Consider the following 17912-nt stretch of genomic DNA (forward strand, 5'->3'; position numbering starts at 1 on the left):
AAACAGACCGTCCTCCGTGATGACTGGTGGACGATCTGCCTCACTACTGATACATTTCTACATTTCACAGAAAGGGATAACCACATAAGGAGATTATAGTACAACTCTTTAACAATAATGGTCTTTTTGGTCAAGATTTTCTGTTATAAAAGCAACAATTCTCCTCTTTGGCAAAAGAGGTTAAACCCAACTGCTCCCCCCCTGCCCCACCCCAACTGTTAACTTACAAAGCAAACTCAAAGTAAAGAAAAAAAATTAAAACTCACTGAATATGAGGTACAGCAGAGGCCCGGCCAGATCTTGAATGACAGAGACATACTCTGTGGAGAAATTGTTTCTTAAAACCCAAGTTCTGTTCCTCTCTGTCTCAGTAGAAAAGCACCGTTTAGATTTGGTCTTGGTCATTTTGTAAGAGCACACACTGCAAGTAACACCCCACCCCCTCCCCGTCCACCTCCTTTCAGGGCCGTCCACCTCCTTTCAGGGCCATGAAAGTCACTCCCAATCCAACCTCACTGCCCTTAAGGGGGCGACTCCTCTGTGGGCTTCCACGACACCGCCCAGTCTTTCTCCAGACGGGGCTGCTTGTGGTTTTGAACTGCCGGCCATGGGGATCACAGACCACCGCATAACCACTACACCACCAGGGCTCCTGCCAGAGTCATTCGAATGTTCTGAGGGAATTCCCCCATCCCCCAGTACTTCAGACTGTAGCTGCTGTACCTTCGGCACTGCGTTAGGAGAACAGCTGGGGAGGCTGCCAACTCCAGCACTTAGCTTTATGGACAGATGTGCCAAGGCAGAGGCCAGGTGAAGACGGTGGCAGTGGCAGTCAGGCCTGAAGCGAGAAAGCAGCACGGCAGGAGGAAAGGGCCACCTTTCCTGAAAGCTGGGGCACGGCAGTCCCTGCAGGACACAGGGACCTGCCTCTGCAGCCACGCTGACGGACTACCTCACATACCCTTTGGAAGTGGAGCGGAAGGGCTTGGGCAGCGGCTGACATGCCTTTTTATTTTATTTTTTAAAAAAATCTACAAACACAGTTAACCAACCACGCTGGTGTGCTTTCTATGCTTCAAGTAATTTCCTTTCTCCCAGGAGAAGAATGTTAAAAATGCTCTTAGTTCTCTGTATCAGAGGAAAGCAAATGAGCCACAAACACAACAGGTTCCGTTTACACAGCCCTGCTGCTAACACAGAGTGGGACAAAAGGCAACTTCTCTGTGCACCTGGCTCTCCGCTGGGCGTTGGACCCGCTGCCTTTGCTCACTTCCCCTCTGTGCAGGACTCGGGTCTCTTAAGGCAAACTTAAGTTACTTTAACTCTTGTTAAATACGACTCTGTACAGATTGCACATTTTACACCCAAAGCAGCTCAGGGTCACAGTGAAATGACGAATTGTCATTTTTCTAGCCCGGCGAGAACCGACGAGTGCCCTAAGGGCCGGAACAAGATCAGCTGCTCGGCTTTGTAAACAGTAGGCGGTCATCTCGGGGATGCCACCGCAGGATCCCAATCCATCACACGCAACACGAGCGTGTACCAACACGCACGGGCGCACGCATGGGCGCACGCACACGCGCACACACGCCTGCCCAGCAGGCCCCTTCTTCCAGGGGCCACAGCACAGCAGCCTGACGCTCAGTACCACGCAGGTGCCTTTCACAGGGCGCTCACAAAAGAGCGTTCACGGCCATCTGGGGGATGGGCCTGAGGCAGTCTCGGGGTGCCGAGTAGCCATCGCTCAGGAGCGGCCGCATCTGGGGGCCCGGGCCCTCGGAGCCTGGGCTGTCGGCCCGCTGGGCTGTCGGGGCGCTCTGCGGCATCTGGTAGTCCCCGCCGTGGGGGGCTGCCCCTCCGGCCGGCGAGAAGCTGCCCGACGACAGGGAGTGTTTGTGCGTGGGCACGAGGCCAGGGACGCGGTAGCCGTGCGCCGAGAAGGTGTTGGCCCTGGTCAGGTGGCGCTCCACGATGGGCGTGGCGTACTCGGGCTCCTGGTGGGTCAAGGGCAGGGCGTACTGGTGGCGGGCGGCGTGCTGCGGGCAGTCGTAGTGGCTGCCCGTGTCCGCGCTCGGCCCGGCCTCCTCGGCGTCAGTGTCCATGGGCCGGAAGGTGGAGCCTTTCCTGGTGACGGTCCCCGTGCCAATCATGAGAGGCTGCTGGTAATCTGCAAGCAAGCGAGCGGTAGAGGGCACGTCATTTGTGCAGCACGGGGATGCATGGGTCAGCCAGCCCTTAGTAGGGGCGACGGCGGCTCTAAGGTGGTGGCAAAGCAGTGTTATCTTCAGCTTCTCCGAGCGTCCGCCGCTCCTCGGTCCGTCCCAAAGTGGATACACAGAAATCACCACCAGGCACCAAGGTGCAAAAGTCTCCGATCCATCACACAGGGACTGACAGCCATAATCACTGTGTGGGGCCCCTGGCTGACTGCACTCACAGGAAGGCTGGGAGACGCTGTGGATCTCCGATGAGGCAGGAAGGAGGAGTCAAGAACCCTCCCAGGAATGTGCAGGGGGTGCGATAGGGGCAGTGTGGTTGTTTGGGGGCATACCAAGGAACTGGGGACACTTTCATGGGGACACATCCAGCAGGCTGGGGACTGGGATGGATGCCGAGCAGACCAACATGCAGGGGAGGACTTAGGTGGAAGCTCTGGGTGCCAGTGAGTGTAGGCAAGGGTAGGCCTGGGAGCCCTCTGAACATTTAAGGAAGGGGGGGGGAGGATCCTTCCGGGAGGGAGGAGGTAAGGCCTTCCTGGAAGCTGAAGGATAATAAAAGGCCTGGGTGTTCCCTCCTCCCCTTCCATCATGCTCTGCGTAGACCTAGAATTTACCCGGGGCCAGGAATAAGGGTTTGGGTTGGAGACAGGCTCTCCTGGCCCCCAAAGGGCTCCAGCACCCTTTATAACGATGTGCTCCTCTGGCTGCAATCGCCCCCTGGGAACTTCTGGCTGCCTGGGCTGTGCCAGCTCTTGGTGCTGACCCTGGGATGCTTCTGGGTCCCAGAACAAACCAACCACCAGATCCTTTCCCACAGAGAGTTTTCAAGATCAACTCTTGATGTCTTTTTAGGAACATGGAGGTCACTCTAGCACTGGATGGCCTCCTTGACCCCCTATCTCTTCTTCAGGGCAGATGTATTGTTCTTCTAGTGCCTCTTTTCCAACCCAGAGGAGAAAAAGCTGAGGCTTTCTGCTCCCATAAACAGTTACAGTCTGGGAAACGTACAAGAGAGTTCTGCTCTGTCCTATCGGAGCTCCATGACTTGGAATTCACTTGATGGCAGTGTATTCTGCTTTGGAGTCCCCCTTTCCCAGTGCCTCACTCGACATAAAATAGGGTATCTCCTGGAGTCTAGCAGCACTTCATGGCTGTCACTACATTCCTACGGCTGTAAGAGATGAGCCTGCACTGACCTTATGAGCAATATCTCTGTGTCAGTGTGTGACTCTGTGCAGACGGCAGCAAGCGAACTGCTGACCACACCACTGATTTATGAGACGCCACCTAGACCGGACATCATCCCATTTCTCTGCAGGTCTCACCTCTGACAGCACGGTCTGTCTTGGAAGCTGCATGCTTACCTGCCACATCACATGTGGTGAGATCCAACTGCTGGGTCATCTCCTTTTCGTTGTCATAGCTGATGGTAAACTCAGATGACTGATGTCTGGCAAAGGGATATTTCATCTGCTTCCAGCAACCTGGAATGAAGAGGATATGAGACTGGTACCTCAGAAATGTGACACGAGCTCTCCACAATGTATTTAAGCCCTTCTTGATGGCTGGCTATAACCAACGCAAGACCATACTTTTTAAAAGCCCTTGGTGATAAGGTCATGCTGAGGTCATTAGCAATAGCCACAAGTACTAGCTCAGCTGTGCTTTACACGGTGCCTTAAAAATAGGTGTTTGTGTGCCTAACAGGTGCCAAAGTATTTTGATGCTGGGCCATGCTGGACAGGGTTTTCCACATTACATCAGTGGCCTTGAACTTCCCAAGTCCCCGACTTTGCTGGCCCGTCTCTCAAGCACAGCTGGCTTGACTTGCTGCTCAATGCTTGTCCATCCTGTGTCATACAGATCTGAAGTCCAAGGTAAATGTTGGTGTAGTCCATGGCTCACTTTCCCAGAGTGGACACTAGCGGAAGCCAGCAGATGCTGACAGTGTGCTGGTTGGTGTTTCGTGCAGAGGTAGACCTTTTGTAATTGCTTAATGTGCCGCCCAAGAATCCAGTGGCAAAAAACTGAGTGCGAACAAATGATGGCAGTGATGTTAAACAAAGGTAAATATGTCAAAGGATATCTGAATTAAAACACAATGAAATCCTTCCTTCTAGATTTACTCCCTTTAAAGCTCTACATTCTCATTCTCTCTCTCTCTCTCTCTCTCTCTCTCTCTCTCTCTCTCTCTCTCTCTCTCTCTCTCTCTGTGTGTGTGTGTGTGTGTATGTGTGTATGGAAACCAAATAAATGTGGGCCCCAGGCCTGATTATGCATGCTTTCCACAAACTGACCTTGTCATGTCCCCAAACAGAATAAAACCATAGAGTTTTCAACCAACCTGTTTTCTGAGCCTCTGGAGACCCGTAAGGATTTCCTTTCTTCTTCTTTCTACCAAGATAAAAAGTCTATCTGAATATCCATAAATCACTCGGTTTCTCTCTATCAGATCAGAACAACACTCACTGGGTGGTAAGATTAAATGAGATAATAACCTCCACATGCTTAGGAAAGCAAACATCTAAGTAGGATGATATATAACTATCGCTCACCTTGAATAAAAGGAGCAACATTTTTACCAGAAGAATATGTGTGCCAATTTTACTTTATATCCTAAAAAGCAATCTTTTAAAGAATTACTTTATCCTTTCACTAGCTCAGGCACTCAATACAAACCATGGGTTATTTTAGAAAATAATGTAGTCCAATACTTCACAAGGAAAAGTGCAAAGATTAAAAAAAAAAAAGGCAGCTGCGGCAATACCTCATGGGGCATGCGTGCCCTTCATCTCCAATCACTACTACTACATGGAAGCAGCCCTGTTGCCACTGAGTGGATTGTGGCTCACGACAACTCGTGAGTTACAGGCAGGACCGTTCCACAGGGTTCCCCTTGGCTACAGTCTTCACAGAAGCTGAGCTTCAGGCATTTCCATGGACCTTAGGGGGCAGGAACTTCCAACCTTTTCATTAGGCAACCCACTGATATGAGGTCAATTCTGACTCCCAGTGACCCTGTTTGTGCTACCCAGAAACCTCTGCAGCTGTGGTTCTCAGCCTTCCTAATGCTGTGACACTTTAATAAAGTTCCTTGTGTTGTGGTGACCCCCCCACGATAACATTATTTTCGTTGCTACTTCATAACTATAATTTTGCTATTGTTATGAATTGGGCGACCCCGGTGAAAGGGTCGTTGGACCCCCAAAAGGGTTGTGACCCACAGGTTGAGAACTGCTGCTCTAGACTGTCTCCTGGTCGAAAACTGGGGGCGAATACCTTAAAAGCATCTACCACAAGCATATTAAACCAAGAAACTTGTTTTCACTTATGAGGTATCAAAATAAAACAAACCAGAAGATTAAGGTAACCCTCTGTCACTTTGTCCAGAGAATTGTCCTTCCTTGTTTTTGTACAAAGACCCACACTCATAAATTCTGAAGCTCTTTAAAGTATAAAAAGAAACTAAAGAAATGTGGGGTTATTTTTAGGGGGGGATGTTTAAGATCCAATCCCTTATTTATAATAAACATGAAGCTTTGGAGTTCGGGAAAAAGCTGGTGCTTTTCGGGCAAAAAGCCTCCTACTTTTGCGCATGAGAAACGCGAGGCCTGGGGGACTAAGTGACCTTCCTACTTGGTGAGAGAAGTAGAACCAGCACCGTCTTTGAGACCCTCATTCTAGTTCTCCTTCCACTCAATTGGTGGGACAAAAATCCCTGACACTTCAAGAAGAATAGCTCAGTGCTGTGCTTTGTAGCAGGAGCCCCGGAGGTGTAGGGCTCGCTGCTAATCGCAAGGTCAGAGGTGTGAGTCCACCAGCAGCTCCCCAGGAGAAAGATGAGGCTTTCTCCTCTCGTAAAGATTTATAACCTCAGAACCCCCAAACGGTGAGTTCTGCTCCGTCCTCTAAAGCGGGATTCTAAGTCACAATCGACGTATAAGTCAGAATGGTTCTGACGGCCCGAAGTTTCCCCAACAATGCTCACAAGCCAACAGCAAAGGTTTCCAAAGGGCCTGGACAGTGTATAAAATGTTATTTTAGAATTTCTACTGAGGTTTAAGTTGTTTTCAATACAATACGTAAGTTGATGTGATCTCTCAGAACAAGTCATGCTGCCTTTCGATACAGAAATGCCTGAAAAGTCAACTTCTCATTTTATAACCACTTAAGTAATTAGAGAAGGCATTTAAAACATGTGACATACTTTCTGATGGCTGCAAAGATTCCCATTCCAGCAACCACTAGGGCGACCAGGAGCACCAATGGAACAGCAAAGGTTGTAACGTTTAACCCTAGAGACGGGGAGTCGGGGTTGGGGAAAGGACAGAAGAATCACAACATAAGTAAAGCATAACCAAATAACATTATTAATTGGACGTTGATTTAAAATGTCCTGAATTGCTAAATATGTGGGGGAAAAGAATGCATACTAAAAATTTACTGATATGTGATAACAAAAGATTTCAAGTACTGTCTAAAACTTAAACTCATTTTTCATCCCCACAAAAGTAGTTTCCGACCTACCTCTGAGATTGAGATTAAATCTTTTCTCCAAGTTTGTTGTTTGGCCCAAAACACTCAGACCCACCGTGGTAGAGTCCATCCTAACCCCTAATAGGGACTGAGTAAACTGCCCCATAGTACTTCTAAGACTAAAATCCTGATGGAAGCAGACGGCCACGTCTTTTCTTCTGTGGAACAACGGGTGAGGTCTACTGAAGCTCTGACTTGGCGGTAAAGAGGGGAGCTCTTTAACCACTGCCCCATCTGGGCGCCTTTGTTGGGCCCACATTGAAAAACCAACAAAACCAGCACCAAATGCAATTGCTGTGGAGTCTATGCTAACTCACTGTGACCCTATAGGACAGAGAACTGCAGGGTTTCCAAGGTGATTATCTCTTCATGGGAAATGGGCAAGCTGACACCTCTTTCTCCCAGAGAGGCTGCTGGGTTTGAATCACTCAGCCACAGTTAACAGCCAACCGTTTAACCACTGCATGGATGGCCCTTCTTAGGCTCAGAAATTATTTAGACAGGCAAGTGACTTAGGCACAAATGTGGAAGTCAGCTTGGCTCATACAACCAGTCCTTCAAGATGTGGGCAGATTTTGCCCTGTAGGCTCACAGAGACCTAGAGAACTGTGGGACCCTGGTGGTGTAGTGGTAATGAGTTGAACTGTGATTCACGGGGTTGTAAGTTCAAAACTACCAACTTAGTGGTGGGAGACAGATGGAGCTTTTTACTCCGGTAAACAGTTACAGCCCTGGAAATTCACAGGGACAGCTGTAGCCTGTCCTATAAGAAGATAGAATGAAAGGAAATACCACTGGCTCACACTGCATTTGCCCAAGACTTGATGGAGGCTGGGTTTGCTCCCACACCCCTGCTTTACAGAAGGAGCTGGTAGTGCAGTGGCTGAGCGTTCAGCTACTGACGGAAAGGTTGCAAGAACCAAAGGCCACCAGCTGTTCTGTGGGAGAAACGAGTCCCGGTCTGTTTCCTTAAAGGTTACGGCCTTAGAAATCTTTGGGGCAATTCCATTGTGTCCTGCAGTCAGTATAAGCTGGAGCCAACTTGGCAGGACCAGGTTTTAGTGACCACTGAAGCAAGCCCCTAGTTTGTAAGAACTTAGCAATTAAAGCAGAAATATTTATTTTTTTATACCCTTCTTTCTGTGTGATCCCTAGTGGGGTAGGGTGGGGGGATATAAAGGTATAATCAGAAGGTAAAATGTCTAGCTTTATCAAAGGGGGGGATAAATAATTTTTATATGGATGAAAATTTATGTAAATATGGCAGTATTACTTTTAAGAGTAATAAGGGATTATGCATTTAAAAACTTAACCATCCAATAATAGGGGAATGAGTAAGTGAATGGTAATATATCCTTATAAAAAATAAGATTAATAATTGTTTTTCAATTATAATAAACATGAAAAACTTATCATAATACAATGTTAAGTAAAATTTGCTATAGAATATATGGTATACTCCCATTTTTTCCCTTATACTTATATATATCAATACAGTGGACTGGACACAGTGGGATATGAATGAATCTAATATATAGATTATGGGTTTTTTTTATTTTGTTCTTTATATTTAAAAAAAATCTTTTCAAGTTTTATAGTGCTAACATAAAAATTACCTCATAAAAATGTACTCTAAACATGATCACTATACTTTTACCAAATTCTGTTTCTTGACATTTATCCGGACATATAGAAAAAGTAAACCTGTATAATTGTATTATCTTCTCCCCTCTTTGCACTTGCGGTGGAGCAGGACGTCTGGTGGCACCGTGGTATGCGCTGGGCTGCTATCCAAATGGTCGGCAGTTTAAAACCACCAGAACCTCCTTCAGGAGACAGACTTGGCTTTCTACTCCACAACCAGTTACAGTCTCAGTAACCCACAGGGATTCGCTGTGAGGTCAGCACTGACGTGATCAGTGAATTTGGTTTTGCATACATGGTAACATGCAACATAGACCATTCTATTCCTTTTTTAAAAAACTTGTCAATATGTCCCATACAGCTTTCCATATTACAAACATAAAGAGTTTATTCTTTCTTTTTAAAGTTTATTTATTTTGGTTTTTTTACTCTTTCTTATGGCGAAAGAATACGTCAATGTATATTTCAGATAGCACATTTACCTAGTGTTTGAGAGACATTTAAGTTGGTTGGCCATATTTTTCTAAGTGCAATGTTGAAATGAGTGTTATGAACACAAATCATTTTATACATCTGCTTCCGCATATTTATGAGAGAGAAAATAAATTGTTGAATTCCTGTTACATTGGCTGGGGCACCAGCTCTGCCTCTGCCCGAGCCTACAAAACAATGTAGCCGCCATACCTGTGGCTGTTTCTTCGGAAGGGGTGGGCTCTGTGCCGGGCTCATCTCTCCTCGAGGAACTGCCGGTCGTCCGGCTTGACTTGCGCCGCAGCAGTGTGTCATTCCCTGTGCAAGAAGGGATGTGAGAAAATCACATGTAAAGTAACCAGAACCTGGGCACGAAAATGGCCAAAATCAAATTCCAAATCGACTCGTTCTGAGCCCCACCTTGTGTAATCTGGCAGCCAATGAGCTCCACTTTCAAGGCTATCCTCTCGTGCCACGTCTGAGGGATGACCCGCACGTATCTGGCCACGATGGGGGGGATGAAATTGTTCCTCACGGGGTCCTGGAAGTTAGAATTACCCTGGAACACCTGTCGAAAGAAGTTACTTCATTTGAATGTGTTGTTAGTTTTTAAGTCTTTACCAATCTGGTCACACCTAATTACGTGCACCTGAGGCAAAGAGCCCTGGTGGGGGTGGTTACACATCAGGCTGCTAATCACAAGGTTAGCAGTTCGAAACCACCAGTCTCTCCTCAAGAGGCAGACAGGGATTTCCACTCCTGTCAAGACTTACAGACTCAGAAGCCCACAAGAGCAGTTCCACCCTGTCCTATAGGGTCTCTATGAACCATAATCAACTGGATGGCAGTGGATTTGATTTGTTTTTTGTCTCTTTTTTTTTGTTATACCAATGATCTACAACCTCACAAACAAAGGCCAAGTTACTCAGGTGGTACTTCTAAGCTGTTTTCTGATTTGAGTTTCATTTTGGATAAACCAGTTAAACCTTCCTGGTTGCAATATTTACCTTGCTCTTTCAACATTAATATGGTTCTATTGATCATTAACCTCAAGAACACACACTGCGAATTATTACCCCATCCTAATTCGAATGACTTTTAACAGTGTCCTGATGGAAATTTCCACCCTCAAGTCTTCCCCTGCTCTAATTCACCGTAAAGCAATCACTTCTAGTTACCAATGATCCTTTCTCTGCAAAATCACATGATCTCATGCTGAAGTAGAAGAGAAATATATTCCAATAGCTCTTACGATTTTCCTTATTCGCACGTGCCCAAGGAAGGGCTGCTATTGTGCTTTATTAACAGAAAATACAGCGTGAACACATGGACCAAAAAGTCTGGCGGTTTGTTTCCACTACTCAGTCTTCTCTCACCTTTTCCTCATTCTTTGCAGATCCTTTGTAGGTCCTCCATTTGGAGTTGTTTTTAAAATTCATCACAAAACTCTTAACATAAAAGTTGAAACTCGGCTGTGTGGATCCTGTGGTCCTAATTCCTTGGAAGGAAACATTATTTGTAGGTTAGCTTTTAAAGGGGGTTAACACATAGAATGCATTGTGTTTCCGGGGTGCATTTGAGTCTCATTTGAAAGCTCAGTATTCTAGAGACCCACTTTTCCCAGGTGATTGGGAAATCTGGGGCTGGACAAGTGTTTTCATCTTGACAGCCTCCCCGATAAGGGCTTTTTGCCAGTGCGGAAAACCCGTCAGGAAAACACTGCGGTGGCACAATCTGCATCCAGTTCTCACAGGCGCATGTGAGGCCTGCTCACACTTTCAACCCGTGTCAAGTACTTTTCATTCGAGACAGAGGCAATTATGCAAATGGAGCCATGATTTCTACCAAAAGTTGTTCGGCATTTGAAAAACTGCCACGTGCTTCCCCTGAGTACCTGTTATTTTCTTTTTCTCTCCCAAGTCTATCTCCAGCCACTCTCGTCGCTTGTGGTTGTTGCTATTATCTCCGGAAGCCCAGGAAGGGCCTTGATCCTGAAGCCGTGCTCGGCGGGGAGACCAATGAACTTGCTCTCCAGCCTCATTGACCCACTGCCATGAGGAAGAAGCTCGGATTTGCCTGTTGGGTTCCAAACTCAAGGATTTGCTACAATCTAGGTAAAAAGGGAAAGTCGGACATTTAAGATATAGCTATATAATGAGCATTAGAAAAAGCCCCTGCACGTAGTTCCGCCTCAGTGAATGAGTGCTATCAACATTGCTGCACGGCGATGGCTGTCCTAAGCAGGGTTCAGTCACTTTAAATTTGTATTCTGTGTAAGTCAACATTCCAAGTGCATTAGGCTAGTAAGCTTCCTGTTTATGTATATTCCTTTTCTCACTAATATTTTCAGTTCTATACCAATGGGTAGATTATTGATACTATTATTAGAATTACTAAATGTTCCCTGTAGGCTATCTATATTATTTCTCAAGAAGCTGATAAAGCTGTCTCTAAAGTTGATATGAGGGATATCTATAAATGTTATGTATTTGAATAGATTTTGAGCTCACACTTAATCATAATCCTGACTCTGGGAGCAATTTGTTCTTATGATATAGCCCTACTCGGCACTTGTCCTCATAAAGTGATCACTGAAGAAATGGATGACATAGCAAAATGTGGAGAAGAAATCAGATGGTGTCCTACTATCAGAAAGAAGAGTGTTTGGAATCTAAAGGACTTGTTATAAAACAAACAGCCATCTAAGTGAAGTGTCAACCAGGTGTGAGTGGGAGGGGCACAGCAGCCTGTGTGATCTAAGGATTGTAAACAATAAAATCCAAGACCAGAGGAGGGAACTGAATTAGAGCTTAAATTATGAGTACCCAGTTTGCAGAGGCGATTAATGGCAGGAAAAGTTCAAAATCCATTTGCAGAGCCCCCAAGTGGATTAAGCCTCTATTGAATTCCCTCAGATGTGAACAGTCTTATCCTCGGACAGAATGCATTGGAACATGTAACACTGCATTTATAAAACAAAAACTTCACTGCCATCAAGTAGTGCCAATTCAGTGACCCTATATGACAAGATAAAACTGCTTCTGTGAGTTTCCAAGGGGAAACTGTAACTCTTCATGAAAGTAGAAAGCTCCACCTTTTCCCCAAGGAGTGACTGATGGTTTTGAATTGCTGACGTGTGGTTCGCAGCCCAATGTGTAGCCCCTGTGCCACCAGGGCTCTGCATTGCAGATGTAGTTAGATTAAAATTGAACATTTTACCATTTGTTTTCCCTTTTGATCTATTTTTAACTTTGTCTTGATTTTGTTATTTTCTGCTTTCTTTGGGTTTAAGTTGTTTGGTGTTGTTGGTAGAGAACATATATATACATATATGGTATGCTTTTCTTTGTATGAAATACAGGATAGGTGAATGTACACAGACAGTAACAGGTAGCTCTGTGACACAATGGTTAATGCACTGAAGTTCTAGAGACAGTTACCAGATTCACAGTTTTTAGGGTTATGACAGGAGAGGGTGAGGGAGATGGGGAGCTAATAATAATGGATACAAGAATGGATAAAATGATCTAAAAGTGATTCTGGTGATGATTACACAACTCTTTTGAATATATCTAAGCCACTGGTTTGTATGGTATGCAGATTATATATCAATTAAACGGTCTTTTAAAAGTACCATGAGGCATTAGAAGGCGCCCTCGTTCCCACTGTTGGTTCAGTGCTGGACTCCTAACCCTAAGCCTAACCCAACCCTACCTCTAACCCTAACCCCAACCCCTAACCCTATCCCTAACCCTACCTCTAACCCTAACCCCAACCCCAACCCCTAACCCCAACCCCTAACCCTATCCCTAACCCCAAACCCTAACCCTATCCCTAACCCCAACCTAACCCCTAACCCTAACTCCTAACCCTAACCCAACCCTAACCCCTAACCCTAACTCCTAACCCTATCCCTAACCCTAACCCCAACCCTAACTCCTAACCCTATCCCTAACCCAACCCTAACCCTAACTCCTAACCCTATCCCTAACCCTATCCCTAACCCTAACCCAACCCTAACCCTAACCCCTAACCCTAACTCCTAACCCCAACCCTAACCCTATCCCTAACCCTAACCCAACCCTAACCCTAACTCTAACATGGGGAGGGATGACACTGTCAGTGCAAGCAAAGGTTCACTTTCAGAAACCCTGTGTAAGACTGCTGAGTCAGAATCGACTAGGTGGCGGTGGATGTGCTTTGCTTTTTGTTTTAATGCATCTAGTATTAAGTTGATATTCTTCTACTCTAATATTAAATCAACTCTTTTATTCCTAGGATTTTTTTTGTTTTCATAACCCAGGCTTCCATTTTGCTACAGCATTTTGTTTTTCCTTCTTTTGAAAGAAACTGTGGTAAAGATATATATATATAACAAAATAATCACTATCAACTTTTTCCATGCATCACTCAGTGATAATTACTAGTCATGGAATGGTACATGTTAAATGACTATCATATTAGATAACTATCCCAATTTTCCCTTTCCAGATTTTTCTAATACCCTTATCAGAAACCTGGTGCCCCTTTATATTCTCCCCCTTTTGGCAACAACCAGTAAACTTTGATCATTGTTTGTTTGCCAGTTCTAGATATTTCATATAAGTGGGATGACATTTTTGTGATTAACTTATTTCACTTAGCATAATGGTCTCCAGGTTTATTCATAGAGCATTCACCAGGACTTCATTTCTCTTTCTGGCCAGAACAAGACTCCATGTGATTCATGTCCAACACTTTGTTTTCCATTATTTGGCTGATGGACATTGAGGCAGTCTCCACATTTTGTGAGCCGTGCTGCAAAGAACAATGATGTACAAGCAGCTCTGCACTCCCGCTTTGGAGTCTTCCGAATATGTGTTTCAGAGAGGAATCATCCAATCAGGTGGTGATTCACTGGTTGGCTTTTCCAGAAGCCATCACAGTCTTTCCCACAGAGGCTACACCATTCTGTCATCTACCAGAAGTCGAAGAAGTCCCGATTTCTCCCTATCCTTGCTAACATTTGTTGTCCAGGTTTTCCTCAGTCATTCTAGTAGGAGTGAAGTGACATTTCATTGTCCTCTTTTAATCTGCATGTCCCTAAAGTCTAATGAACAAAGAGAGCCCCGTTTTGCTGTAGACTAGGCATTGGGCTGCTACTCACTGCAAGGGTGGCAGTTGGCTGTCTGCTGCTGTAAAATGTACAGTCTTGGAAACCCCGCGTAGTCATTCTGAATTAGAATGGACTTGCTGGCAGTAGGCTTAATGACTCCTGAAGGAGCCCTGGTGGTGCAGTGGTTAAGTGCTTCACTGCTAACTAACAGGTCTGTGGTTTGAAGTACCTTGGGGAGATTGTTGAAGCAGTCTGCTTCCATAAAGAGCTTTAGTCTTGGGAAACGGATGAGGCAGTGCGTTTGTAAGGTGTTTAGAAGTTGAAAGTGGCGTGATGGCACCTAAAGACAATGACTAAAAATGCTGAATATCTTTCACGTGCATGTTGAGCATTTGTTCATCTTCTTTGGTTAAATGCCTACTCAAATCTTTTATCTATTTTTTTTGGTCTCCCTGTTGCAAAGTTGTAGGAAGGTTCTATATTTCCTGGATTCAGACCATTATATAATATACAAGGAGGCTTCAAAAGTTCATAAAAAAAGATACCGAAAATTTCCACAAACTTTTAAAGCCCCATCTGTCTGTCTATCTATCCGTCTATCTATCTATCTATCTATCTATCTATCTATCTATCTATCTATCTATCTATCTATCTATCCATCTGTGTGTCCGTCTATCTCTATCTATCCATCCATCCATCCGTGTGTCCATCTATCTCTATCTATTTTTCTATCTATCTATCTATCCATCTGTGTGTCCGTCTATATCTATCTATCTATCTATCTATCTATCTATCTATCTATCTATCTATCTATCTATCTATCTATCTATCAACTCCTTATGTTGTTGCTGCACAACCGACCAGAAGGAAACACTGCCCAGTCCTGTACCAGCTTCACAACTGTAGTTCTGTTTGAGTCCATTGTTGCAGCCACTGTGTCAATCCATCTTGTTCATGGTCTTCCTCTTTTTCCTGCCTCATTCCTTCTGATGTCCATTTCCAGGGATTAGTCTTTCCTGGTAACATATCCAAAGTATGTGCCATGAAGTCCCTGCATCCTTCCTTCTAAGCAGCATTTTAGCTACACTTCTTCTGAGACACAAATGTTTTTCTCTTGGCAGTCCATGGTATGTATGTTCAGTCCTCTTCACCTGCACCATAATTCAGTCTTCCTTATTCAATGTCCAACTTTCACATCCATATGAGGCAACTGAAAAAACCATGGTTCGGGTCAGATCCGCCTTAGTCCTCAGAGTGACATCCTTGCTCTTCAACACTCTAAGAAGGTCACCTGTGACAGATTTGACAAATACAATACGCCATTTGATTTCTTGACTACGCTTCCATGAGCATTGATTGTGGTTCTAAAATCCTTGCAACATTATTTTATTCTCCATTTATTATGATCATATCTATTGGTCCTAGATAGATTGATGATAGATATTTTTAGGTATGTGTAATGTTTACGCATAGCTCTTGGCTTAGCTAAAGTTTTGGCTTTTTATGAACAACATCATACTTCTAGTTTTCAGATTTTCTTAAAAGTATCTAGTATTTTATCTTAAATATGTACTAATGGAAACTAAAGGAAACAGTTTAATAAAAAGCCTTTTATTTTATAACCAGTCTTCCAAGTTACTCTAAATACTCCCACAATTTTTAGACACACAAAAAATAATAACACTATATACCATGGGAGTGAAAACACATAACAGAAGTTGAATAAAAGTCACTAATAATTTTTAAATATCAAATTATTAAGGAAAGCATGATCCTTACCATTGGAAGCAAAATGAAATCGCTTGCCTGACAGGAAACCACTGAAACGAAAAACAGGAACAGAAAGAGGTGAGCTGCTCCACGGTTGCATCCTGACTGAGCTTGCAGGATGGTGGGGCTCCCTTGTTCTTTACTATCAGAGCTTTCTGACATGTGACACTTCATGCGGCCTCACGCCTCCTTTAGTCCCCGCTCCCCTCTCACTGTCACACCGCCAGGGTCTTAAAAAGGAGGCCGCTGTAGATAAGCAACTTCTTTAGTCCTCCAGGTGACAAGTGGCCAAGACTGAGACATCATTTTTGAATACAATTCCTGTACTTTTCCCACCATACCACACTGGGTTCGGTAGGAGTGATCAGATCTGCAGTGTCAGGGACAATCCTGAATCTTAAGGAATTAATATGGAAAACGCAGTGCTGGAGGCAGGAGGGGTTACTACTCTGCAGCCTCCCTTTGCTTCGCAGTCACCTGAAAGCACTCCACTCACTGTCTAAGCAGGGACCACAGAGGAATACAGCACAATTACATTCAGGAGAAATGCTGGGCATGGCATTCCTTTAACGGCCTCTGTCTGACTTCCTCACAGTAGTGTCTTGCCCCAGCAATGTTCCTCCCAGGTAGGCTCAGCCCAGTTTCTGTCTCTCTCCAGTCGTGCTCTGGCCTGCTCTTGCAAGCAGGGCAAAGTCATGACCAGCTCCCACTTCTGGATTTCAAGGGACAGTGAGAGAAAACTCACAGCGCCTCACCAAACTGGGCGGCACTGGGCCCTGGGCCTTCTATGCCTCTGGTATTGAGGCTCTGCCCCTCTGGGCCTTACAGTTTGTTTTATGTTCATGGGAGAGTTTATCAAATCAATCTCATTGTGTAATTCCTTCTTTCAGTAAAAAAGAGATAGCTATTGTCCCAAACTAGGTCTATTTTTATTATTATTAAATTCCTTACCAAGGTTTGAAAAATGAATGGGAAATTTAGAATTCTCATCATTTCCTTCCATGCATAACATTTACTATGTTAGGCTGGGAAGTAAACATGACAGAGAGATGCTAGGGTCATTTTATAATCTGAGAGTGTCGCTTATCATTTTAAATCTTAACTTTGAAAGTTATTTTAGAAGAATGAACAGTGAGATGAACAAATTGTGAAACCCACAGGAACCCCAAAATATTTTTGCCACAAGTTTAAACATCTGTCCATCAGAAGTTCATTTTAGTAACTACATCTCCTGGAATCGAGTTTCTCTTCCAGAGTCTTCATCTCCCTCAGCCAGAGACGCTGTAAGTCCTGGTCTGCCACAGCCAGGTTCTAGGATAACCTATTGAATGTAAAAGAGGCATCCATCCTTTCTCAGGTGAGACAACTCAGACCCAGCTGGGCCATGGAACTTGCTCAGCACCATGCCAACGGCAGGCCTGGGGGAAGCAGCACAGCTGGAGGTAGGGAGTCACCGGAAAAGGGTATCAATACTGGCCGCGCAGCACAAAGAGTATAATCAAGAGCCCTGAATTAGACAGGTAGAAGTTGTGGAACCGGAGAATGTCTGGTTGTGTACATTTCTGCCACACTTAGAGGAAAAACAATTACATGAATAATGACGAGCCAAGGAAGAAGAAAATGTTCTACACTTGAGTATGGCGATAATTTTACAACTCTTCTTGATACGATTGAATTATTGACTTGTACGACATGTGGATGAAGTTCTAATAAAACTTTTTTTTTTAAAAAAGCATGTGTTGTTGTTATTCATATTTAAATTTTCATGAAGACTTATTTAAAACCTTCCTCCTCTCCATTTTCTCAAATGTACCTCTGCTACGTACTAAATTTGAAATTTGACACAACGTAAGTGCAAATCCGAACTGCGACGGCCATGACAGCCAAGGAGCTCTCCCACGGCCATGGCAACACTGTTGTGAACAAAGAGACGTTGTTTTAGAAAGAGGGGAACTTCAGAGGTGAAGACTCTCTTTGCTCTGTTATCAGCCAGCAGAGAGGCTTTTCCACTCCAGCTCTGCGGCCCTGGCTTCCATAGCGCCACCTAGAGCGGCCGTCTCAACCTGTGGGTTGAGACCCCTTTGGGGGTCAAACAACCCTTTCACTGGGGTCGCCCAATTCATCACAGTAGCAAAATTACAGTGATGAAGTAGCAATGAAAATAATTTCATGGTTGG

At 44.7% G+C, this 17912-nt stretch overlaps 1 protein-coding gene across 2 annotated transcripts in view; it reads right to left on the bottom strand.

The window, feature by feature from the left end:
- Nucleotides 1-1006: 1006 nt before the first annotated feature.
- Nucleotides 1007-17912, bottom strand: part of DCBLD1 (discoidin, CUB and LCCL domain containing 1) — a 70589-nt gene continuing 53683 nt past the window's right edge. For both annotated transcript variants that reach the window (XM_075554628.1, XM_075554629.1), the window contains exons 7-15: nt 15745-15785; nt 10765-10980; nt 10247-10368; nt 9291-9438; nt 9084-9188; nt 6427-6514; nt 4564-4613; nt 3584-3703; nt 1007-2167 (exon numbers count right to left, since the gene is read on the bottom strand). In XM_075554628.1, coding sequence (XP_075410743.1) covers nt 1674-2167; nt 3584-3703; nt 4564-4613; nt 6427-6514; nt 9084-9188; nt 9291-9438; nt 10247-10368; nt 10765-10980; nt 15745-15785 — 1384 coding nt within the window. In that variant the 3' untranslated portion in view covers nt 1007-1673. The remainder of the gene's footprint in view (nt 2168-3583; nt 3704-4563; nt 4614-6426; nt 6515-9083; nt 9189-9290; nt 9439-10246; nt 10369-10764; nt 10981-15744; nt 15786-17912) is intronic.

The sequence above is a fragment of the Tenrec ecaudatus genome, chromosome 7, assembly GCF_050624435.1.
Source record: "Tenrec ecaudatus isolate mTenEca1 chromosome 7, mTenEca1.hap1, whole genome shotgun sequence".
NCBI lineage: Eukaryota > Metazoa > Chordata > Mammalia > Afrosoricida > Tenrecidae > Tenrec > Tenrec ecaudatus.